This window comes from Lynx canadensis, chromosome E2 (assembly GCF_007474595.2).
Source record: "Lynx canadensis isolate LIC74 chromosome E2, mLynCan4.pri.v2, whole genome shotgun sequence".
NCBI classification, from domain to species: domain Eukaryota; kingdom Metazoa; phylum Chordata; class Mammalia; order Carnivora; family Felidae; genus Lynx; species Lynx canadensis.
The window spans coordinates 49,522,781-49,548,597 of NC_044317.1; the positions used below are offsets into that span (position 1 = coordinate 49,522,781).

Consider the following 25,817-nt stretch of genomic DNA (forward strand, 5'->3'; position numbering starts at 1 on the left):
TAAATAAACAACATATGAAAATTGTATCCAGAGGAGGAAACCTGCAAAGTAAATTTCAGGGAAATGAACATTTGTTGAACTGTAGAAAACCACTGGATATTACAATTCACAACGTTAATGTTACTCCTCTACTATAAATGGCTCCTCTCCTCCCACAGCCTCTGTTCTCAAGTTGGGTTCTTATCTGGGGCCCTGTGTACTTTTCTAAGCATTGTATACAGTTATGTTGAACTGTCTTTTGTCATTTTTCTGACACTACAGACTGAGAAAGTTTTGTTTGCAAGGACTTAACTGCATTTCACACAGCTGCTTTTATCTATCAATGTTAAGGCAAGAATTTACTGTAACACTTTGAAAATGTCACAGTTAATTACCAACAACAATTTTCTTAACTGACCTTGAGTTTATCGTTGATTTATAACTCTGCATCTCCATCCAACTCAAAATGTTGCCTTCTAATTACTGTAGCAATTTTTTTTTATCAAAACTTTCATGTGGGGTCTATGCCCTCTTTCTCCCCCATGCTCATGAAAGGAATACCCCCCCCCCCACACACACACACATTTGTGGGAATTTGATAATTTGATCAATTTTTTTTTTAATTTTTTTTTAATGTTTAGTTTTGAGACAGAGAGAGACACAGCATGAGCAGGGAAGGGGCAGAGAGAGAGGGAGACACAGAATGTGAAGCAGGCTCCAGGCTCTGAGCTGTCAGCACAGAGCCCGACGCGGGGCTCGAACTCACGAACTGTGAGATCATGACCTGAGCCGAAGTCGGACGCTTAACCAACTGAGCCACCCAGGCACCCCTGATCAAATGTATTTTTGAGGGGAAATTGATACATGCTTTTCCCTACTGGCAGCACTAAAGCATGGTTCTTGGAAAGGAGTATGTCAGAATATAGGTTGTACATCTCTGATTTGGAAATCCTATAATCAGAAGTTAACATTATGAGATTAAAATACCAAGAAGATGAGCACCACATTGATGATATCACTGATTTTTTAATAGGAATAAGCGCACGTCTGTAGGAACTTGAATTTTGAATATTCATATATTAACTTGAAGCCATTAAGATTATGGCAGTTATCTGTGACAAGAGGAGAAAATATACGGGCTTTGGGAAATCATAGATTGTAGCCTTCATAGCATAATCACACATGAATCTTTGTGAGTGTGTTTGTGGGAATGTATGTATCTACATACAGAGATAATGTGTAAAGGGATCCTTTTTCATAGTGGTTTTCCTTGGCAAGGAACATTTTATAGCATTTTCGCATTTTTCATCCCCCCCCCCGTATTCTTCCATTTAAGTTATGCTTCAGTTTTTCATGGAATAGTACCAAAGCAGTAAATTACAATGGAATTTAGGAAAGTACCAAGTAATTATCCCTTGCAGTTAAGCTGCTCTGAATGTTCTGTATTGTCATCTGGCATATAAGATCAAAATTAAGGTATGGTCTCTGGAAGCCAATTGCAAAACCAAAAAATTCTCTGGTGGTTTTGCATATACAAAGAATTGGATGAATTTTAACAATTGTAGTTAACGCATGCTGTGCTTTAAGTATAAATTCATAACCGGGAGAAGGCAAATCCTGGAGCTACAAACAACATTGGTATAAATGCATTGTGGAGGCATTAAAAAATAAAACATTTCCTTTTGAAAAGGTATGCATGAAAGAAGAACATAACAGCAATGTGGACCCTCTGGATGTGGAACCGGTAAAGATGAAGACCAGGTTTGGATGCTGTTACATAGACATGATAGTGATTATTCATTATAGTTGATTAAAGGGGCTTTCCTCAGCAAACTCTATTTACTGGAGACAGATTCCCACAATTGATTTTGTGGACCACACCCTCATTGGATGTTAGGTACTTAATTAGGTCCGTGCTGTTTCAGTTTCGTGTGTTGGGGGTTCCTAAAGCTGTTCATGTTCTTTCATTCCCTAGGAGTACCCAACAACTGACCTGTTAACTGAAAGGATACAAAATAAAATGAGCAAAAGGAGAAGGTACATAGGATGAAGTCCGGAGGAGGAAATTGGGTGCAAGCTTCCAAAAGTTCTCTCCCTGTGGAATCACAGTGTACCGAATTCCTTTGGCACTGAATTGTGGTAACACGTGTGAAGTGTCACCATCAGAGACTCTATGCCCTAGGGTTTTTTTCGAGGCTGGTTACTTAGGCATTCTCTGCCTGGCATGTACCAAAATTAGAGATTCTCAGAAGGAAAAGAGATATTCAGGATAAATCACTTTGCACAAAGAGCTTAGGCACTGTGAACTACTTAGGGAACAGTAGGAATCCTCCTGACCAATCCAACTACCCAGATATTTGTCAAGAGCCAGCCTTGCACACCGGCCTTTCTAAGGGTCTCAGTCTCAGCTCTATTTTAAACTTTTCTGTACACATGACATCAGAAGCCCAGTGCCTTCATTTTGGTTTCGTTTCTTTGTTTTTGTTTTTTTGTATTTTGTTTACCATTTTTTGCTGTCATACCATAATGTGTCGTCAGGGAATTTGTGACAGAAAACTCAGTAGATGAAAAAAAAAAAAAACGATTTGCCCTCACAACTTCTAAGACTGCAGGTACGGCTTACTGGTTGAAAGTTACTGAAAAACAGGATGGGTGCTACAGAGCCCAAAATATCTCCACAAAGTACAGTATTATTATAAAAAGAAATATAGGGGCACTTGGGTGGCTCAGTTGGTTAAGCTTCCGACTTTGGCTCAGGTCATGATCTCACAGTTTGTGAGTTCGAGCCCCACGTCGGGCTCTGTGCTGACAGCTCAGAGCCTGGAGCCTGCTTCGGATTCCGTGTCTCCCTCTCTCTGCCTCTTCCCCTGCTCACACTCTGTGTCTCTCTCACAAATAAATACACATTTAAAAAAAATGTTTTAAAGGAAATGTAGGTATATCATGGAGAAATCTGGGTGAACATTCCCTTAGCCAAGATGTTCATATTATTGATAATAGAACAAACCTACATTTTAGGTCTGATACGTACCAAGAAGGACATGATGTTGCTTCACTGTTATTACTGCCAATACAATATTTTTGTATTTTTGTATCCTGCATTCTGAGGGAATAGCAGATAAACCCAAATTGATAGTTTCTTCACAATTGCCTGACTGCAGGAGTATAATTGGCCAAAGGGCCCAGCTGCTGTGCTCTAAAATGCACCACCACACTACATTTACATGGAGGCCAATCTTCCCATGATTGCTCCCCGTCAACACAATAGGGGTCCTAAAACGGATCCATTCTTGGAGGCTGGGACTCCTCTGTCCAAAGCCTTTTCTTCAGGGACCCCCTCCCCCTGAAAGCTTTCAAGAACTTAGATATAAGGCAGTCTAGGATGATCACCAAATCTTCCAAAACTCCTTCACTCAGGGTCACGTTTGTACCATGATCTGATGATTCTGATGATTCCCTCCATGAGCTCCCAGCCATTTTCTCTCAGATGTTTCCCCCTAATAAAATATCTGTTCTTTAAAAGTCTTGCTTAACATCTTGGCATCCACTCCTTGGAGAACCAGGACAAACCCAACATCTTAGAAACACACCTCTCGGGCTCATTCCCGTTATTTCCTTTTCCCGGTGGTAGCCACTAACTCAATGGCACAGATTCATTTAGTCTGTTCTGTATTTTATATAAGTGGAAGTATACAGTATACACAAAATACATACACGCTGGCTTCGTTCACTCAACATCATGTTATGACGTTCACCAACATTGTTGGGAGCAGAGGACTTTGTTTTACTTTAATTGGTGGAGATCATTGTAGTGTGTAAACATACCATAATCTATTCATTCTATTGTTGATGGGCATCGGGTAATTTCTAATTTTTGGATATCACATTTAGTACTGACATGAACAGTCTAAAATGTGTCTTGTGTTTAATATATGATACATTTACTTGAGGAATATTTATATGGATAGAACCAAAACATTAGAGGTAAATGTTCAACTTTAGTAGATACTTAGAATATTCCAAAGTAGTGACACCAGTGTAGTCATACTTTCTCAATAGTGATATGCAAGTGTTGGTATCTTTACTCAGTATTTTTGTTGTGTGTTTTTTTTTTTTTTTAATTTTAGCCTTTCTAATCAGAATGTGCTGGTATCTCATAACAACATAATTTGTATTTCCCTTATGACATGGAGTTTAGTACCTTTTCATGATTACTGGCTCACTTGACATCCTCTTTTCTGAATTTACTTAAGTCTTTTTTCCATATTTTGTGTTGGGATGCCTATCTTATTGATCTGAAGACTTAGATTTTACATAAGAGTCCTTTGTTCCACACATTTTGAAAATCTCTCTTTTTGCCTTTTCATTCTTTTAGTGTGTTTTGATTAGCAGTGTTTCTTAACTTTAAAATAGTACAAGGGAATGCAAGCTGGTGCAGCCGCTCTGGAAAACAGTATGGAGGTTCCTCAAAAAACTAAAAATAGGACTACCCTATGACCCAGCAATTGCATTTATCCAAAGGATACAGGTGTGCTGTTTCAAAGGGACACATGCACCTCCATGTTTATAGCAGCACTATAAACAATGGCCAAAGTATGAAAAGAGCCCAAATGTCCATCGATGGATGAATGGATAAAGAAGATGTGGTCTATATATACAGTGGAGTATTACTCGGCAATCAAAAAGAATGAGATCTTGCCATTTGCAACTACGTAGATGGAACTGGAGGGTTATTATGCCAGGTGAAATTAGAGAAAGACAAAAATCATATGACTTCACTCAAATGAGGACGTTAAGAAACAAAACAGATGAACATAAAGGAAGGGACACAAAAATAATATACAAACAGGGAGGGGGACAAAACAGAAGAGACTCGTGGAGAACAAACAGGGTTATGGGAGGGGTTCTGGGAGGGGGGATGGGCTAAATGGGTAAGAGGCACTAAGGAATCTACTCCTGAAATCATTGTTGCACTATATGCTAACTAATTTGGATGTAAATTAAAAAAATAAAACAAGTTTAAAAAATATAAAAATATATATAAAATAGTACAATTTTTCTTTTTTTTTATTTTTATTATTATTTTTTTCAACGTTTATTTATTTTTGGGACAGAGAGAGACAGAGCATGAACGGAGGAGGGGCAGAGAGAGAGGGAGACACAGAATCGGAAACAGGCTCCAGGCTCTGAGCAGTCAGCACAGAGCCCGACGCGGGGCTCGAACTCACGGACCGCGAGATCGTGACCTGGCTGAAGTCGGACGCTTAACCGACTGCGCCACCCAGGCGCCCCAAATAGTACAATTTTTCAATTTTTTATTTCAATATTTGATTTTTGTTTTTGTTTTTTTGGTTAAGAAATTCTTCCTACTTAAAAAGAGGGAGGGAGAGGGGCGCCTGGGTGGCACAGTCGGTTAAGCGTCCGACTTCAGCCAGGTCACGATCTCGCGGTCCGTGAGTTCGAGCCCCGCGTCAGGCTCTGGGCTGATGGCTCAGAGCCTGGAGCCTGTTTCCGATTCTGTGTCTCCCTCTCTCTCTGCCCCTCCCCCGTTCATGCTCTGTCTCTCTCTGTCCCAAAAAAATAAAAAACGTTGAAAAAAAATTAAAAAAAAAAGAGGGAGGGAGAAATTCTTTCTAGTCCGAGTAAGAAAGAAGTTCCATTTCTTTCCTTTTTAAAAAAAAAACTTATTTTATCTTTTTAAATTTATTTTTGAGAGCAAGAGAGAGCATGAGCAGGGGAGGGGCAAGGAGTGAGGGAGACACAGAATCTGAAACAAGCTCTGAGCTGTCCGCACAGAGCCTGACGCGGGGCTCAAACTCACAGACCGTGAGATCATGAACTGAGCTGAAGTCAGACACTTTACCAACTGAGCCACCCAGGCGCCCCTGTTTCTTTCCTAAATTATCATTGTTTGCTCTTCAAATTTAAATCTGCAGACCTTCTGGAATTTGTATTTTTATATTCTATGAGACAGTAATCAGCATTTTTTCCCTGTAGAGATGTCCAACTGACTGAGAACTGTATATTAGTGAGACCTCTTTACCCTCTCTGTTGTAGTGTTTTCTTTATACACATCAAGGTATAATGTCTGTTTCAATATAGATTTTGATGTCTATTCACTCATTCGTCTATTCTTGAGCAAACTCCAGACTTATATTGTAGATTTTTAAGAAGATTTAGTGTATACTAATATGAATAAGTCCTCTGTTTTATTCTTATTTAGACTCTTCTTAGCTCTCTTCTAATGTTTCTAATCATCTTATCATTTTCTAGGGGAAAATGCTGATATTGTTACTGGAGTTTGGTTGATACTATAGATCATTTTGATGAGTATTGAGATCTTTGTAATACTGAGTCTTGAAGCCATGAATATCATTATTTATTTTTTAAGAGTTTTTCTTAGAGAACATAAAAGTGAATCCCCATATAATAAGATGCACATACATAGACTCCAAAACATTTAAAGGACCTACATATGAAAGACAGGTCTAGAAATTTATTTTAAGCAGGAAGAAATAGATACTTTTGCCTTAGGAGTTTCAAAGGACAGAGATTAAGAAGAAATTTAGTAGTTGTCTTACAATTAATGATTTCTATTCAATGAGGGACACAATAGACAAAATTTAAAAACACATGCCCACTTAGGAAAGAATATTTGTAATTTCTAAAACTGACAATGTATCAATAATCAGAATGTGCAATGAAAATGAGGAAAGAAAAAGGTAGCATCCACAAGAGAAAAGGGGCCAAGGGTATAAGTAGGCATTTACAAATGAGGCTCCTGAGCATTTGAAAAAATTATCACACTTATTAGAAACTAGAGAAATTTAATTAAAACTGTGTGATACTGGGGCGCCTGGGTGGCTCAGTCGGTTAAGCAGCCGACTTCGGCCCAGGTCATGATCTCGCAGTCCGTGAGTTTGAGCCCCGCGTCGGGCTCTGTGCTGACAGCTCAGAGCCTGGAGCCTGTTTTCAGATTCTGTGTCTCCCTCTCTCTGACCCTCCCCCATTCATGCTTTGTCTCTCTCTGTCTCAAAAATAAATAAACGCTAAAAAAATTTTTTTTAAATAAAACTGTGTGATACTACTATACATTTAATAGTATCATAGTTATACTGCCGGTAGTAACAACTGGCAAAAGTTAGGGTGACAAGTCTTCCAAATGGAGGTGAAGAGATAGTTACATAAAAAGACAGCTCTTGTTAACGTGGACTGGTGTAATGATTCAATCTGGCTGATAGTAAATTTAAGTATACATGCATGCTATGAAGTAATTTCCCTCTTGGATATGTCTTCCCAAGAAATTCTCACATAGGTCTGTAAGTGAACATGTGTGTTCATTTCATTGTTTCTGGCAGTAGGAATAGGAAGAGTAGATAGATGAAATGTTGGGAAAAAAGGTAGAGGCAAACCAAGAAACAGACTCTTAACTATACAGAACAAACTGATGGTTGCCAGAGGGGAGGTGTGTGTGGGATGGGTTAAATAGGTGATGGGAGGGGCACCTGCCTGGTTCAGTCAGTAGAGCAATACAACTCTTGATCTCAGGGTTGTTGAGTTCACTCCCCATGTTGGGTGTGAAGCCTACTTAAAAAAATAAATAAAATCTTAAATGAATAGAATAGAATAGAATAGAATAGAATAGAATAGAATAGAATAGAATAGAATTAAGGAGTGCACTTACTGTGATGAGTACCAGGTATTGTATGTAAGTGCTGAATCACTAAATTATACACCCGAAACTAATATTACACTGTATGTTAACTAACTCGGATTTAAATACAAACTTTAAAAAAATGTGGGTGCAGAAAATGGAGTTCTATAAACTAGATAAGATGGGTGGATAAATCTTAAAAACATACACCTGAGTGGATAATATAAACACCAGGATAAATTTTATGACACAGTATCACTTATATAAAGTAAAAACACATGTGCACAAACTGCATCATACTACATTCAAGATTTCAATTGACTTGTCCATTGGGAAGAATTTCTGTGTCTGCTCTGTGTGCCATGTTGCATTAAGCCAGGCACAGTTCTTAGAGGATGATTTCCCAGAATTTGGAACACAAAAACATTAAAAAAAGACACAAGAATACTGTAATTATTATTCCACTGACTTCTGCGTTTCAATGTTGTTGAAGCAATGAACCAAATCCAAAATACTGCAAGTGTAGGGAAAATAATGTGATTTTCCATGAATTCAGTCACATACTTAAAAAAAAAAAGGAAGAGTGCATGACTATAGAACTATTTAATAGTGATAACCAATACATTCAAATGTATGGATCGTTTTTTTTAATATCTGGATTCAAAAAAATTTAGTTTAGGCATATTTCACACAATAGTAAAATTTTTTTTAACCCGGGCTTGAATATAAATTGTTATTAAACAAAGATTTTTCCTTTTCCTTTTTTCTTTTAAGTTTATTTATTTAAGTAATCTCTACACTCAACCTTGGGCTTAAACTCATGATCCTGATATCAAGACTTGCACGCTCTTCTGACTGAGCCAGCCAGGTGCCCCCTCATTTTATTTTTCTTAAACATAATTGCACAATATCTTTAGGCTTTAAAAATGTTCTTATCAGGGGTACTTGTTGGTTCAGGCAGTGAAGCATGTGACCCTTGATCTCCTGGTGGTGAGTTCAAGCCCCACATGGGGGGTGGAGCCTACTTAAAAAACATGTTCTTACCAGTAAGAGATGGATACTAATATATTTATATGTGAGAGTACCTCTCTGGAATTTGCTTTAAAATAGTCAACGCAAAAATAAAAATTGAGAATGTGTTAGAGGAAATAAGTGATCCTGGCCAGTTCAAGAAGGAATGAAAAATAAAGAGAAGGTATACAAATTGGAAAGGAAGAAATAAAATGGTTGTTACTTACAATTAACATGATTTTTTAAGTTTACTTATTTTGAGAAAGAGAGAGTGAGCAAGCAGGAGAGGGGGCAGAGAGAGAGGGAGAGAGATAGAATCCCAAGCAGGCTCCATGCTCTCAGTGCAGAGCCCAACTCGGTCCTCAATCTCAGGAACCTTGAGATTATGACCTGATCGAAGACCAAGAGTCAGTCCCTTAACTGGCTGAGCCACCCAGGCACCCCACTTAAATTAACATGATTAAGTGTATAGAAAGTCCAGATGAATGTGGTGTTAACACTGAAATTTATAGATGAGTTTGGCAAGTGAAATTTCTGTCATTTCATCAAGTATTACATATATATATATATATATATATATATATATATATATATATATATATATTTTTGTTGTTGTTGTTGTTACAGAGAGAAAGTAGTACACGCAGGGGAGAAGGGCAGAGGAAGAGAGAGAGAATCTTAAGCAGGTTTCACACTCAGCTCAGAGCTGATGCCAGGCCTGATTCCATGACCCTGGGATCATGACCTGAGCCAAAATCAAGAGTTGGACGCTCAACTGACTGAGCGTCTACACCTCTACAAATATATTTTTATAAAGTTGTTCACAATATCATCATGGTATCTCATGATGTTCTCTTTAATTTCTGATACTTACTATTTTTCATATATGTCTTTTTTAAAAATCATTCTCACCATACTTTTATCAATTTCATTGCTTTCCCCACAGGGTGATCTTTTGACCTTCTGTGGAAGGCAGGATCCACTTAATTTTGTTGGTAGTTCACTAATCTGCTCTTTTTTCCTTCTATCTGCTTTCTTTGGTTTTGTTATTCGTTAATTACATTTCTGAGATTAGTTTTTCTCCGGAGGGATTTTCAGCTTCTCCTCTATTTTAATACATGCATTTAAGGCTCAACATTTTCCCCCTATGTGTGTACCTGTTAAAATCTCCAGTTCCAACTGAGTTTGAATCTTTCTCTGTCATAGTTCAATTTTCGCTTTATAAAATACAAACTGAAGTTATTACTTTCTGGTACCTTGAAACTTTTATCATTACGAAAAGTGGCCCTATGCCAAGTAATGTTTTTCCACCTTAAAGTTCATTTGGCCTAATACTGATATGACAAATTTTATAATGATAGGAATAATTTGAGGTTTAGGATGATGACCGACATCTTCCCGTACAAAGGATTTCCACTCGCTTCTGCAAGGGTCAGAAGATGCCAACAATTCACTTTCATGCAGTTTCAAGGACTGAGCTGATTTAACGTTTGCCAATGAAGGCCCAGTTTCCTTTTGCTCCTATTCCTATGGTGGAGCTCTTTGGGATTTACTAAGAAGCATCTGTGGTAAAAAAAAAAAAAAAAAAAGAAAGAAAAAAAAAAGGATTTACGTGCTTTAGTCCCTTGAGCATATCGAAAATGCTACTTAGCTTCTCGGCTTTTCGTGAACAGAATCTACACTCTTCTAAGTGCTGAGATGACGTGCTAAAATGGCAAGGCAACTAACTGCAGGAGACCCTCTCAGGCATCCCTGGAAGTGAAATAGAAGAGTCGAGCACTTCCGCATCAGGGGCGTGGCTTTGTCTGTTTTCCGCTCCGACCTTAGGCGAAGGGTAGTCTGGAGAGCCTTATTATCACCGTAGCCGCAACGCGACGCAGGTTGGCCCCTGCGGTCCAGACCTCCGTATAGTCTCGCACTCCGCAGCGACTGTAAGCCCCGGCTGTAAACGTTTTTCCCTGCGGCATTCTGGGAAGTGTAGTCCAGGAACTCCGAGTAGTCGCAGGTACTTCCATTCAACACGGTGGTGCTGGTGAATTCTGGGAAGTGTAGTCCAGGAGCTCCGGTGACCGCAGGCACTTCCGCCCCAGGAGGACGCCGTAGCAGCCATCTTTTCTCTGATTGTAGGGTTTGAGGTCCGCTGTTCACGACTCGTTCAAACTTCCCCGGAACGCACCCGGGGCCAGCAGCCACCAGCCTTTCATTGGGAGAGAAAGAGGAGCAGCGGCTAAAAACGGAGGTTAGATGGCCGAGGGGGGGTGATTTGCGTTCTCCTGGGCGGAGCTTCTTCGCGTTGGGGAAGTGCCCGGGATGGGGCGGGTTCTGGTTGTGCTTCTCCGGGTTAGAGGGTGTCCCGGGCTCTCTGCACCTGTGTTCTGGCTCCCCACCTACGACCTACCCCTCTTCATGCGGTATCGCATTGGGTGAGTTACTTAATCCCTCTATGCCTTGGTTTGCTGTTTTATAAAAGGGGAGTAAAAGTAATACCTTCCTAATACAGTGCCGTGGGGAGAAAACCAAGATAGTACATGCAAAAGATTTAAAAGTACCTGGCGGGAGGGTTGTGGTTATTAATACTACTGTAATTATCCGAGAAGCGCCCGTTTCTCAGACTCTGCGAGCCCAGGATGCTGAATTGTCCTGGACTCCTGACCTTTTTTTGGAAGGAGAGGGTTGCTTCTAGTTGATACCGGGGAATGTGATTTATTGGGAATGGAAAGAATACTGGTATTTCACAACCTCCTTTCCTTCCCCAGCCCTGACTTCTCAAAAAGCACTGCAGGGAGGAGGCAACAGAGCCCCACGTGAGTAGGACTTGCCATTCTTCTACCAAGATAGTCACGTAAACTGGAGAAAGTGGGACACGCACTTGGGCATGATTACAACTGAGCCTTCGTTGCAGAGTTCCATTCTAAAAGCTTTACACAGATGAACACATTCCCCCCCTCACACAATGGCTCTTTGAAGTACTGCTGTTTTTCCTACTTAAAAAAGATTTTTTTTAAATATTTTTAATTTACTTTTGAGAGAGAGCAGGAGCAGGAAGAGGGGCAGAGAGAGAGGGAGACACAGAATCCGAAGCAGGCTCTATCTAGGCTCTGAGCTGTCAGCACAGGGCCTGACCCACGAACCTTGGGTATCATGACCTGAACTAAAGTCAAATGCTTCACGGACCTACGTGCCCCCATGTTTTTCCTACTTTAAAGATGAGGAGAGACTGAGGTGGAGAATATAGCCCATTTGTCTATGGGCATCCAGGTAGTAGGAGGCAGAGCGGGACATTCTGAAGCCATCACCTGAGTTCATGAATCTCTTCGATATATTCTCCTTGAGCATAAGGGACTGGCTAGAATCATTGTGAAAACATTTTGGGACTTGACTGCAGGGACCTTGAGAGCAAGGTTTAGGGTATTCTAAGAATTTCTTATATTTTTTTAAACCGTTTTTTAAGTGTATTTATTTTGAGAGTGCGTGCGCGCAGGTGGGGGAGGGGGAGAGGGAGAGAATCCCAAGCAGGCTCCCTGCTATCAGCGCCGAGCCCTGCTTAGGGCTTGATCCCACAAACCATGAGATCATGACCTGAGCTGAAACCTAGAATCTGATGCTTAACCTACTGAGGCACCTCGGTGTCCAAAATCTCTAAAGTAGATTTTTGGTCTGTGTCATTTGTTTTAAATAATATACATATTTTTTAATTTTTAAAAGTTTATGTATCTGAGAGAGAGCAAGCACGAGTGGGGGAGGGGCAGAGAGAGAGAGAGAGAGAGAGAGAGAGAGAAAATCCCAAGCAGGCTCTGCACCATCAGCACAGAGCTTGATGTGGGGCTCGAACTCAAACTGTGAGATCATGACCTGAGCCAAAGTCAAACACTTAACCAACTGAGCCACCCATTCGCCCCTAAATAATATTTATATCATAGAAGTAACCTAATCATTATGGAAAATACAGAAATGCATGTAAATACAAATGTTAACTACCCATAACCTTGGAATGTAACAGTAACAACAACAACATTTTAGCCTGTCTGGTTGCTCTGTGTATATTTGTGTTTAGTGGAGGTTGCTTTCTTTGGGCCAGATGGGATACTGCAGTGTTCCTGAAACTGTGGCCCACAGAGCAGTGGCCTTGGCATCACTTGGGTAGAAATGCTCATCCTTGAGCCCCTTCCGAGACCTTTTATTTAAACTTTCTGCCCATGGGACCCAGGAATCTGCATTCCAGCAAGATTCTGGGGAGATTCCTATGCACGTGAAAAGTCCAGAAGCTCAGGAAAAGGCTCTTGTCTGGAAGCTGAGACCTGGAAAATGGACCTTGCTGGAGGTCACAGATAAAACTGAGCTGGGTACACCATAGCCCAGCTCAGTCCAGTGGTTTCTCCCCCCCCACCCCCCGCCGACTCGTTCTTGTCAGCTGTCATGTCTGCTTGCAGTGTATTGACTTGAGCAGAAGGCAGCTGGCAAGTGTAGAGTCAAACTGGAGGGAATTGGAGGATGTGTGTACTTTGGGGAGTGAATTTGTTGCCATCTTTTGTAATAGAGAAATTCTTCCGGAAGTTTGAAGATCAGCTAGTAGTTACTGTTAACATAAGATATTTTTGCTATAGTCACCTTTATCAGAACTACTGCTATCATTAGTATTCTTTTTTTTTTTTTTAATGTTTGTTTTTGAGAAACAGAACGTGAGTGGGGGAGGGGCAGAGAGAGAGGGAGACACAGAATCCGAAGCAGGCTCCAGGCTCTGAGGTGTCAGCACAGAGCCCGACGCGGGGCTCGAACTCACAAACTGTGAGATCATGACCTGAGCCGAAGTCAGATGCTTAACCGACTGAGTCACCCAGGAGCCCCATTACTGTTCTTATAGCTATGACTATTTCCTATTTTCTTTCACTTTTTTTAAATATATTTTTTAAATGTTTATTTATTTTTGAGAGAGAGAGAGAGAGCCGGGGAAGGGCAGAGAGAGAGAGAGAGAGAGAGAGAGAGAGAGAGAGAGAGGGGGAATCCCAAGCAGGGTTCACACTGCCAGTGCAGACAGAGCCCGATGTGGGGCTTGAACTCAGGGACCGCAAGATCACGACCTGAGCTGAAATCAAGAGTTGGACACTTAACCAACTACGCCACCCAGGCACCCCTCACTTTTTCTTTTTATGTACCTTCAAACTTCTAGAAAAGTTGCAAAAATAGCATAACGAAGTCTCATATCTTCATCAGATTCATCAGTTACTAACTTATATTTTGTCTATTTGCTCTGTCAGTGAGTGTCAGCCCCAAACCACCAGGGACGTCTCTGTAATCAAAGCATTAGCTTGGTTTCAGCTTGTGGGAAGCAAGGAATCCCACACACCCAGGGTGTCTTGGTAAGAGGCTATTAAGTGGGGCTGCTTACAGGGTTTTTGCCTTGTGTTAACTGAGTTGGGGAGTTTTAAGCAGTGAGAGTTTGATCTCGTTTGGATGCTGTCAGGAAGCAGAAGCAATTTGATGACTGAATGTTGTAATAATTTTTGTCTAGTAGATGGGAGAAACAAAATGAGACTGCAGTTGTCACTATTAATAAACTAGTCACTCATGTTAGCTGGGGGTGGGCTACAACAAAGAATGTCTTTGTGTCTGTGTTACAAAGTGTCTCATCCTTTTTAAAAAAAAAATTTTTTTTAATGTTTATTTATTTTTGAGAGTGAGAGAGAGAGAGCACGAGCAGGGGAGGGGCAGAGGAATCAAAGGATCTGAAGCAGGCTCCAGGCTCCGAGCTGTCAGCACAGAGCCCAACGCAGGGTTTGAACTCCTGGACCGTGAGATCATGACCTGAGCCAAAGTTGGACGCTTAACTGGCTGAGCCACCCAGGCGTCCTGTGTCTTGTCCTCTTCCTGTTCATCATGATCACTGAGTGGCCCTGTCAGATTCTCACTGATCGGTGGCAAACACCAAGCTCTAGCTGTTTGCTGCTGTTAGCTTTCAAGGCCTCCCCCCTTTTTTTTCTCTTTCGCAGCTTTATCATACTTGTATATTATGTTTTTTTGCTGAACCATTTGAGAGTGAGCTATAGACTGATCAATATGGAATTAATTATGATAATAATGTACTGTTATCTAATCCAGAGTACAAATTTCAGTTTTTTTCAGTTTTTCCAAGAAAGTCTTTGAGAGCAATTTCCTTTTTCTAGTTCAGGGTTCAGTCCTGTGATATGCGTTGAACTTAGTTTTTGTTTTGTTAGTCTTTATTCTAGAATGATTCTGGGGCGCCTGGCTTGCTCAGTCTGTAGAGCATGCAACTCCAGATTTTGGAGTTATGAGTTTGAGCCCCTTGTTGGATATAAAGATTACTTAAAACTTGGGGCGCCTTGGGTGGCTCGGTCAGTTGAGTGTCTGACTTCGGCTCAGGTCATGATCTCTTGGTTTGTGGGTTCATGCCCCATGTCAGGCTCTGTACTGACAGCTCAGAGCCTGCAGCTTGCTTCAGATTCTGTGTCTCCCTCTCTCTCTTCTCCTCCCCTGCTCACATGCTGTCTCTCTTTCTCTCTCAAAAATAAACATTAAAAAAAAAAATTTAAAAAACCTTGGGGCACCTGGATGGCTAGTTGGGTAAGCATCCGACTTCAAGTCAGGTCATGATGTCACAGTCCGTGAGTTCAAACCCCGCGTCGGGCTCTGTGCTGACAGCTTGGAGCCTGGAGCCTGCTTCGGATTTTCTCTTTCCCTGTGTCTCTACTTCCCCCCCTGCCCCATTAAACATTAAAATAAACATTAAACATGAAACGTTTGAAAAAAATTTTTAAAGGTTACCTAAAACAAAAAGATAGAATAATTCCTCAGGCTTCATTTATGTAATTTAGAGGATGGTATTCTTGAAGAATATTGGCAAATTATTTTGTAGAATGTCCCTCTTTTTTGGTTTATTTGATATTTGTTTATGATTTGATTCAGGCTGTACGTTAGCAACAGGGATGCTACAGAAGTCAGTGGTAAGGCCACCTTCTTGGTGCATCACGGGAGGCACCTGTCAGTTTGTTGGTTTGACCCAACTGCTGGTGTCAAATTTGTTTTCTTGGGTAAGGTGTCTGCCAGGTTCCTGTTTTCCATTTTGCAGTTAATATTTTATTTATTTATTCCCAAACTTTCACCATTTTTTGGCATCCTTTGATGATTTTCTAACTATCTTTCTTTCATTCTACTTTTTTTTACCTTGCCTTCTGCCAGAGGGGGAACTTTTTCTTCCTACCTATTTATTTCTTATACATTCCTTTATTTATAACAGTATGGTTACAACTCAGATGTCTGTCTTTTTTATTTAAATTAGGTCAGGACTGTCAACCTATTTTTTGTTGTAGAAGCTTGGGTTTTATTAGTTTTCTTTATCTCCATGCATACTTGTCAAAAGTGCACTTCCTGCTTAAAAAGAAACTTCACTTGGGGTGCCTGGGTGGTTCAGTGGGTTAAGAATCTGACTTCAGCTCAGGTCATGATCTCACGATCCGTGAGATCCAGCCCTGCTTCAGGCTGTGTCCTGACAGCTCGGAGCCTGGAGGCTGTTTTGGATTCTGTGTCTCCCTCTCTCTCTGCCCAGACTCTCTCTCTCTCTTTCAAAAATAAATAATAAACATTAAGAAAAAAAGAAAGAAACTTCACTTATTTTTGTAACTTTTATAAAAAGTTGGCCATGTCTCTCTAAATATTGTTGTTGAGGTTTCAAATTATTAGGAAGACAACCGGAGATGTGGAGCAGTTAATAAGACTCTCACCCGACAGAGCGACAACCTTTGATCTCTGTGTATTTTAACAATATTCTCTCGGTAGAGAGAATCTAAACTGCAGAATCTTATTCTGCAGAATGTGTCCCTGCATTTGCAAAGAAATAAGGAACTGGCAGGGCTCTGGGAGCTTTCCACCTCTTCCGTGGTCCCAGGACGTTGGTAGCGTTATTCTCCCCCACTTGCACATGACAAAATCGAGGCAGAGAGGTGTTAATGATCTGCCCAAGATGACACTGCTACTGAATAGCCTAGCTGGGATTTCAGCCCATGCACACTGACTCCAGAGCCAACTCTTACTGGTGCAGTCTCAATATATATCATACCCGGGATAAGAATTCCTACGGGGATTCCCTGTAGCGGAAGCTACAGGGGCACTGTGGTGGAGCCATTTTTGTGGTTGGGCAGGTGTTCCTTGAACTACTATGGAAGGGATAGAGGGCAGGTATCTGGTATACATGTCTCATTCTGCTTGTGAAGGCTTGTTCACCTGCACTGTGCCGAGGAAGGAGTGCCCTTGCTGATTCACAGTGAGCCGCCACCTAGGTTAGTGACGTACCTGACTGATTGCCACTGACTTCTTTCTCCTTTCTCAGTCTGTCTTCTTAGGATTCTGTTTCTCCAGAAGGAAAGAGAAAATGAGCTTGTTCAAGGTGAGTAGGGCTTGCCTTTTTTGCTGTTAAAAATGTCCTTTTAGTCCTCCAAGGCTGGACATAAGTTCTTCTCTCTTTAGTTTTTATTTGTCTTTTAAATTTGTTAAAAAAATTTTTTTTAACATTTATTTATTTTTGAGAGAGTGAGTGGGAGCTAGCGGGAGAGGGGCAGAGAGTGAGGGAGACACAGAATCCAACGCAGGCTCCAGGCTCTGAGCGGTCAGCACAGAGCCCGATGTGGGGCTCGAACTCACAGACCGCGAGATCATGACCTGAGCCAAAATCAAAATCAAGAGTAGGACGCTTAACTGACTGAGCCACCCAGGCATCCCCATCTTCATTTTAAATATAAAGAAAAGGGGTTGGGAAAAAGGTACCTGCTTAAGTTCACACAAGAAAACCAGGGATCTGGAGGCAGAGTGTGGTGTGCAAGTGAAGACAGGTACAGGAGGCGAGAGTGTTTCATTCAGGGACCTGGCTTCCCTTTGGATTATTTCCACACAGAATGCTACTCCTCATCTGATCCCACCTCAGTGGGACGGCAGGTGCCATCAAACACTGCTGCGGCTAAACTGTTAAATGTTCCTGGGGTAATTAGCAACGTTAGTTAAAAAGTAAAACCTTTTTAGTATAGGATACAGCGATTCAAATTCTAGGGAGTTTGCTTTTTATAGTGTTCACTGAGAAGGCCGGGTGAATAGACAAGCTTTCCTTTCCATAGCAACACTTTTTTTTTTTTTTTTTTTTTAAGGTTCTGTATTTATTTTGAGAGAGCGTGAGTGGGCTAGGGGCAGAGAGAGAGGGAGAATCCCAAGCAGGTTCCACGTTGTCCGTGCAGAGCCTGATGCAGGGCTCGAACCCAAAACACCGTGAGTGAGCTGAAATCAAGTCGAATGTGTAACCGACTGAGCCGCCCAGGTGCCCCTCATAGCAGCACTTGTGACGAGGCTGCGGGAAATCCGCGTGTGGCACTGGTAGGGTAGGAGTGGCGCTGGGAAACCTACACATTGCTCAGGGGCCAGAGCAACTTCCCCCCCATCCTTCCCACCTCTCGCAGTGGACATCTGGTGTAAGATGGAGGTTGTGTGTGTTTGTCGTAGGAGGCAGTGACGTTCAGGGATGTGGCAGTGGCCTTCACGGAGGAGGAGCTGGGACTGCTGGACTCTGCCCAGAGGAAGCTGTACCAGGATGTGATGTTAGAAAACTTCAGGAACCTGGTCTCCGTGGGTGAGGACAGCCCCCCTCTGGAGTATCTTTGTGACCTTTGGGGGCTCTTGAGATGGTTCTCTGAGTTTGGGGAGTGAACTTTTCCATTTCCTATGGGACACAGGATGTCTCTGGTCTTTGTGAACAGGATCTTTCAGGTCTTTTTTATTTGGGTTTGGTAAAGAACTATAAATGGACTATGTATACTGCTACGCTTTGCCTATTCGATTTCAGATTTCACTCCTATCCCATTAATGCATTATAAAACTGGTTTATTGAGGTCTGTGAGCAACTTTGAATGAAATAAATAAGGTAGAGGATATGAGCTTCTGAGGACGCATTGCAGCAAAAACTGGCTGAGTGCAGGAGTGTGTGAGGGCCAGTGGGAGGGATTTAGTGAACACGGACATTGGTCAGAAATAGAGCATTCAAACGTTGTTTCAACAGTACGTATCTTTAGGTATGTATTTGGGTCATGAAATAAATGCCATGTATTTAGCTTTTGGGTCATGATTTAAAACAGGTTGGAAAAACACAACTTTCGATACCTCGAATATGCAGTTGGAACTCAAAAAGTTTCCAGTAAATTTTAGCCCTCGTGTGTGCGTTCTTTGTTTTTAATTTTTTTTTTAACGTTTATTTATTTTTGAGAGAGAGAGACAGAGCAAGAGTGGGGGGAGGGCAGAGAGAGACACACACAGAATCTGAAGCAGGCTCCAGGCTGTCAGCGCTGAGCCCGATGTGGGGCCCGAACTCATGAACTGTGAGATCATGACCTGAGCCGAAGTTGGCCGTTTAACTGACTGAGCCACCCAGGCACCCCTCTCATGTGTTCGTTCTAACTCGTGACTTTGCATGTTCTTAGGACACCAATCCTTGAAACAAGATAAATGGCGTATAGAAAAAGAGAAGCTTTGGTCGATGAAGACCGCAGCCCAGATGGAGAGAAATGTGGGTAAGAACCAAGCACGTGTGAGTTCTCAGTTTCCTGACCATCCTTGTTGTTTCTCGCCACCCCTGTGTTGTTGCCCGTGTCCAAGTTGCCACAGCTCTTTCCTGGATTGTGTGACTCCTCCTACAGTCTGTTCTTCAAGTAGCAGCCAGAGTGATCCTTTGTAACTTCAGGCCAGGTTAGGCTTGTCTTCTGTTCAGAATTCTTTTACGGCTTCATTTACGTAGAATGAGAACCACTGACGACAGCCTCCAGAACGTCCTCTGTGGTCTGCTGTTCATCCCCCACTGCCTTTCCGAATACATCCGTCCTCCCTCTTGCCCCATCTTTTCTGCCTACAGCGTCCTCTCTGCCGTTCCCCAGACCTGCAAAGGAAGCTTCTGCCTCAGAGCCCTTCACTCGTTCTTCTCTCTGCCTGGAATACTTTTCCACCTCCAATCCTTCAGGCCCCTTCTCTCCTTTTGGGTCACTCAGTTTTAATATCATGTTGGGCTCTGACCACCCTGTTGAAAATGCCTTCCCCTTTCTACTCTCTGTGCCCTGCTTTATTCTGTGTCTGAGCCCTGGTCCTCACCTCACATATATTTTTGTTCATTGCTTATTACCTTTCTCTCCTCACTGGAGTGTAATTTTTAAAAGTGGGGGGATTTTTCTGTTTCTTGTTCACTATCCTTAGTGCTTAGAACAGTCCTGGTACGTGGCAGGGGATCTGTAAATATTTGTTGAATAAATGAATGAGTTCCCTTAGAGGGAAACCTGCCTTCAATGGAGATAGCTGATAGGTGGTGAGCAGATCCACGTGAATAGGGGATATTGCAAACCAGTTTTTGTCTTTAAATGAATTCCTGACCTGATTCCGATGTTTCTGGTGCCCCTGGTATACGTGCGTGTGCATGTGTGTGTTTGCCTTTCTGTACAAATTGACCCTCACCAACTTGTACAGAAACCTATACAGAACCTGCAGCACTGTCATTATAACCAAACTGAATAACATTCTTTCCCTGTGACTTTCCATTAGTAGCAGAGCATATTCATTTGGGGAAGAATTGTTTTTTTAATTGTGGATTCTTCTGTCCAGTTAGGCAGCTCCTCCATAGAAGGGAAAATATTCAGTTTCTGTGTCTCTTGTATCAGAGAATGAAAGGTCTCAGAAAATAGCAAGCTTGTGAGTTTGCCTTTCCCTTGAAAGATTTGCCCAACTGCATCCCATTTGCTGCTTCCAAAATCCACATGTATAATAAGAAGTGGATCTTAACGTTGTTACCTCAGACATTGTGTTTGTGTATGTATTTAAATGTATGACTTTTGGGGCGCCTGGGTGGCGCAGTCGGTTAAGCGTCCGACTTCAGCCAGGTCACGATCTCGCGGTCCGTGAGTTCGAGCCCCACGTCGGGCTCTGGGCTGATGGCTCAGAGGCTGGAGCCTGTTTCCGATTCTGTGTCTCCCTCTCTCTCTGCCCCTCCCCCGTTCATGCTCTGTCTCTCTCTGTCCCAAAAATAAATAAACGTTGAAAAAAAAAAATTTAAAAAAAATAAAAAAAAAATAAATGTATGACTTTTGAAGGCGTTTCATATAATGACACCTTTATTGCTTGTAATGATTCTCTAATCGTTTCTGATCTGTTTCTTCTAAATATTGTAAGCTATGGAATTGATTTCCCAGCTCACTAAGAAACCATTCTTCACTTTGAAAATTATTCTTGTTGAAGACCAATGGATCTATATCCAAAATTTTTCCACGCTGTCTTCAAAGAGTCGGCATTCGTCCCTGGCCTCTAAATTTGATTCTTACTTGGCAGGGTAGTGTGGGGAGGGTGATTAGGGTATATTTAGAGAGATAGTACAGGGGCGCCTGGGTGGCTCAGTGAGTTAGGTGTCCGACTTCGCCTCAGGTCATCCGTGATCTCACGGCTGGTGAGTTTGAGCCCCGCGTCGGGCTCTGTGCTGACAGCTTGGAGCCTGGAGCCTGCTTCGGATTCTGTGTCTCCCCCTCTCTCTGCTCCTCCCCTGCTCATGCGCATGAGCTCTCTCTCTCTCTCTCTCAAAAAATAAAAACATTAAAAAAAATTTTAGATAATACAAAAGTCTCAGAAGGATCTAGTGCATAAGTCTTCATGCTTTTCTTTCTTTAGCACCTTTGATTTTCTCCTCAGTACCCCCTTGGTGTACTGCTGCCTCTGGTGCCGCCTTTCACTTTCTTAGTAATCTGTATTTACCCGTCCTTTTCTTATTTCAAAAAATGTTTTATTTTTATTATTTTTAATTTTTATTTACTTATTTATTTAAACATTAATTTATTTTTGAGGGACAGAAAGACAGAGCATAAGCAGGGGAGAAGCAGAGAGAGGGGGAGACACAGAATCTGAAGCAGCCTCTAGGCTCTGAGCTGTCAGCACAGAGCCTGATGTGGGGCTCGAACCCACAAACCGTGAGATCATGACCTGAGCCGAAGTTGGACACTTAACCAACTGAGCCACCCAGGCACCCCTCAGAAATGTTTTTAAATGTTTATTTTTGAAAGAGAGAAAGAGCACAAGCGGGGGGCGGCGGAGAGAGAGGGAGACACAGAATCCAAAGCAGGGTCCGGGCTCCGCGCTGTCTGCAGAGAGCCTGAGGTGGGGCTCGAACCCACGAACATGAAATCATGACCCAACCCAAAGTCTGTTGCTTAACCGACTGAGCCATCCAGGCACCCCTTATTTCAATTTTTTTTTGTTTTAATGTTTATTTGTTTTTGAAAGAGAGAAAACAGAGACAAGAGTGTGAGCAGGGGAGGGGCATAGAGAGGGAGACCCAGAATCCAAAGCAGACTCCAGGCTCTGTGCTGTCAGCAAAGAGCCTGATGCGGGGCTCGAACTCAAAAACCATGAGATCATGACCTGAGCCGAAGTCGGACACTCACCCGACTGAGCCACCCAGGTGCCCCTTCTTTTCTTACTTCAAATACTTGTAAAAGTTCTTTGGCTCCTCTGTCCTGTTCACACTTAAACTGGGATTTATAATTCTAATTCTAATCATCATCATCATCATCATCATCATCATCTCAGACCTCAAACTGGGATTCATCTATGCATGCGCTTCTTGAGTGCCTGCTAACTGCGATGCACTGTCAAAAGCTGTCAACACTGCAACACGCTTGTCCTTACTGATCATGCATTGTGGTGGGAAAGACATGTCATTTCTGACATGATTTAAATAGTATGTCAGATGGCAGTAATTTTGTTTCAAGTAGGTTTCATTGATGCTAAGCGGTTGGGAGTTTAATGGACTACCTCTTGGTTTCTATCAGTATGTAAGCCAGAGTATTTCATACGTGGTGAAAAAAATAAGCCGGACCATCCTGAGGTTCAGTAAAGTCTTGTGCTGTGTCCTAAGTGTGAAATCTTGACCCTGAACAGTGCTTTCACTTGTCCTCATGTCTGAATTCTGTCCCTATAGGAGGGAACAGTCAAAGTGAGCTGAGGACTCTTCAAGACAGAGGACCACGTGAAGAGCTTTCCTGCCGGCAAATCTGGCAACACATCGCAAGTGACCTAACCAGATGGCAGAACTCCATGAGAAATAGTCCTCAGTTTCACAAGCAGGGTGATTCCCCCTGCCAGCTTGGAGCGGGACTGTCTATTCAAATTTCTGAAGATGAAAACTGTATGCTAAATTGTAAAGTGGCTGGTCCCAGTGGTACTGAAAACTCAGAGTTTCCAATTCTGAGAGTCCAGGACTCTTGGAGGAAAACGTCTTTGACTGAGTCGCAGAGTTATCAGAACAGATATCAGCAAATTTCCATGAAAAATCATCTGTGTCGGTGTAAACAAGATGTTGACGCGATCGGTTGGATTTCACATCCCCTCAATCATGGAATACACAGAAGTGACAAATCTTATTGCCACGATGATTATGAGAAAGACGGCATGAAGGTTTCAGCATTGAACCAGGATAGTGTGATTCACACAGGACAGAAACCTTACCGATGTAATGAATGTGAAAAAACCTTCAGTGACCTCTCCACCTTTGGTCTTCATAAACAGTTACACTCAAAGGTGAAGTCTCATACATGTAGTGAGTGTGGGAAAGGCTTCCGTTATAGCTCAGTTCTTCGTATTCATCAGAGAGTTCACGTGGGACAGAAAGGCTATACGTGTGGTGAGTGCGGCAAGGGATTCAGTCAGAACTCACTTCTGCAAACCCATCAGAATGTCCACGCTGTAGAGAAGCCATTCAAATGTGAGGACTGTGGGAAAGCCTTTGGTCGTAGATCAGCACTTACCGTTCATTGCAAAGTCCACACAGGAGAAAAACCTTATAGTTGTGAGGAGTGTGGGAGGGCCTTCAGTCAGGCCTCTCATCTGCAGGACCATCAGAGGGTCCACACTGGGGAGAAACCATTCAGATGTGATGCGTGTGGTAAAAGCTTCAGTCGGAATTCACATCTTCAGTCCCATCAGAGAGTCCATACAGGAGAGAAACCATACAAATGTGAGGAGTGTGGGAAGGGCTTCATTTGTAGCTCAAACCTATACATTCATCAGAGGGTCCACACGGGAGAAAAGCCCTACAAATGTGAGGAATGTGGTAAAGGCTTTAGTCGGCCTTCAAGTCTTCAGGCCCATCAGGGAGTCCACACTGGAGAGAAATCCTATATATGTAATGTGTGTGGTAAAGGCTTTACTCTGAGTTCAAATCTTCAAGCCCATCAGAGAGTCCATACAGGAGAGAAACCATACAAATGCAATGAGTGTGGGAAGAGCTTCAGGAGGAACTCCCATTATCAAGTTCATCTGGTAGTCCACACAGGGGAGAAACCCTACAAATGTGAGGTATGTGGGAAGGGCTTCAGTCAGAGTTCATATCTTCAGATCCATCTGAAGGCCCACAGCGTGGAGAAACCTTACAAGTGTGAGGAATGCGGGCAGGGCTTCAATCAGAGTTCCCGACTTCAGATTCACCAGCTGATCCACACCGGAGAGAAGCCACACAAATGTGAAGAGTGTGGGAAGGGATTCAGTCGTAGAGCAGATCTCAAAATTCACTGCAGAATCCACACAGGAGAGAAACCGTATAATTGTGAGGAGTGTGGGAAGGTATTCAGGCAGGCCTCAAATCTTCTGGCGCACCAGAGAGTTCACAGCGGAGAGAAACCTTTCAAGTGTGCAGAGTGCGGGAAGAGCTTTGGTCGCAGTTCACACCTGCAGGCCCATCAAAAAGTGCACACCGGAGAAAAGCCATACAAGTGTGAGGAGTGTGGGAAGGGCTTCAAGTGGAGCTTGAATCTGGACATGCATCAGAGGGTCCACACAGGAGAGAAACCCTACAAGTGTGGGGAGTGTGGTAAGCACTTCAGTCAGGCCTCAAGTCTTCAGCTGCATCAGAGCGTCCACACTGGAGAGAAACCGTACAAATGTGATGTGTGCGGCAAGGTCTTCAGTCGCTCTTCACAGCTACAGTCTCATCAGAGAGTTCACACAGGGGAGAAACCTTACAAGTGTGAGACCTGTGGTAAGAGCTTCAGCTGGCGATCCAACCTTACCATTCATCACAGAATCCACGCCGGTGATAAATCTTACAAAAGCAATAGGAGTGGTAAGAACAGCAGAGAATCTACACAGGAAAATAGTTGCATAAAATGATTTTTTAAAAAGAAAACCCCAGTGTCCCGTGAATTCTTCCAATCATAAAGTTCAAAAGAACTTGTTTGTTTCACTAAAGTCAGTGTTCAGCCCCAGCTTAACATACCCCAGTAGTCAGGAGGGCACGCAGCAGAGAATGCTTGTGGGTTGTATAGCGAAGTACAGTTTGAACTTTGAGCTTTATTATTAAATACTATTCAGGGGAGAGGCTTTGGAAAGGACGAGTTTTATCAGGCCTTGTACAAAAGTCTGATGGACATGCTAGAATGAATGCCCGTTAGAATGTAAGCTCCATAAATGCACAGACTTGTTCTGGATCTGCAGAGTCTTAACATGCTGGGGACTTTGGAGGTGCTCAGTGTTTGTTAAATTAATGAATGGCGGAAATGGTATATTTGAAAATTGTGTTGAGATCACCTCCGGAATTTCACAAAAATTTATATTCAGAAGAGGTGACCTAAAATCGGCCTTAATAAAATTAGTTCAGGGAGACAGTTGAACTGAGACCACTCAGTACTGCAGTCTGTCCTGGTAGTTTGACGTTGCCCTGTTGTGAGGAGCTCCTGTCTTCTCCAGCCTCTCATCAGGTTGTGTCTTATCATTGGACCTTGAACTTAGTCTGCATAAAATCAATAGAATCCCAGACAGTTACCTTTTGTGACAGCATAGACCAAAAAATTGCTGATCTTACAATAATAAGACCTTAACACTGTCGATTATTATTTTCAAGAATGTCAAAGCAGGGGTTTAAGTGTCAAAGTTCCACTAATGACACACATCTCTTAGTAAATGTTGAATTGATCATTGGTGTCTTATTCTCCATATTTCCATCCAGACTTTGACGTCATTGCCTTCTAAGAGTTTTAGCATTACTTTCATCAAAACTTCTTAGGTAGAGAGGCTATTTGAAGTAGATTACTATTGTCAAGTTCTCTATCCCATTACTGCGTCCTCTCCCCACCCTGAGAAAGAAGGAAAGAAAAATTATTTGTTG

General features: G+C 42.2%; 1 protein-coding gene across 4 annotated transcripts; it reads left to right on the forward strand.

The window, feature by feature from the left end:
- Window positions 1–10,711: 10,711 nt before the first annotated feature.
- LOC115502985 (zinc finger protein 226-like) lies at window positions 10,712–24,839 on the forward strand. 4 transcript variants are annotated; one of them, XM_032591371.1, is made up of 6 exons: window positions 10,712–10,883; window positions 11,401–11,448; window positions 16,986–17,042; window positions 18,143–18,269; window positions 19,114–19,203; window positions 22,638–24,839. In XM_032591371.1, the coding sequence occupies exons 3-6, from the start codon at window positions 17,028–17,030 to the stop codon at window positions 24,821–24,823; spliced, it is 2,418 nt and encodes an 805-aa protein (XP_032447262.1). In that variant the 5' UTR covers window positions 10,712–10,883; window positions 11,401–11,448; window positions 16,986–17,027; the 3' UTR covers window positions 24,824–24,839. The 4 variants fall into 4 exon arrangements, with proteins under 4 accessions (XP_032447262.1, XP_032447263.1, XP_030154751.1 ...); XM_032591372.1 differs by having other exon boundaries at window positions 10,737–10,883; window positions 19,114–19,199; XM_030298891.1 differs by lacking the exon at window positions 16,986–17,042 and having other exon boundaries at window positions 10,746–10,883.
- The last annotated feature ends 978 nt before the right edge of the window (window positions 24,840–25,817 follow it).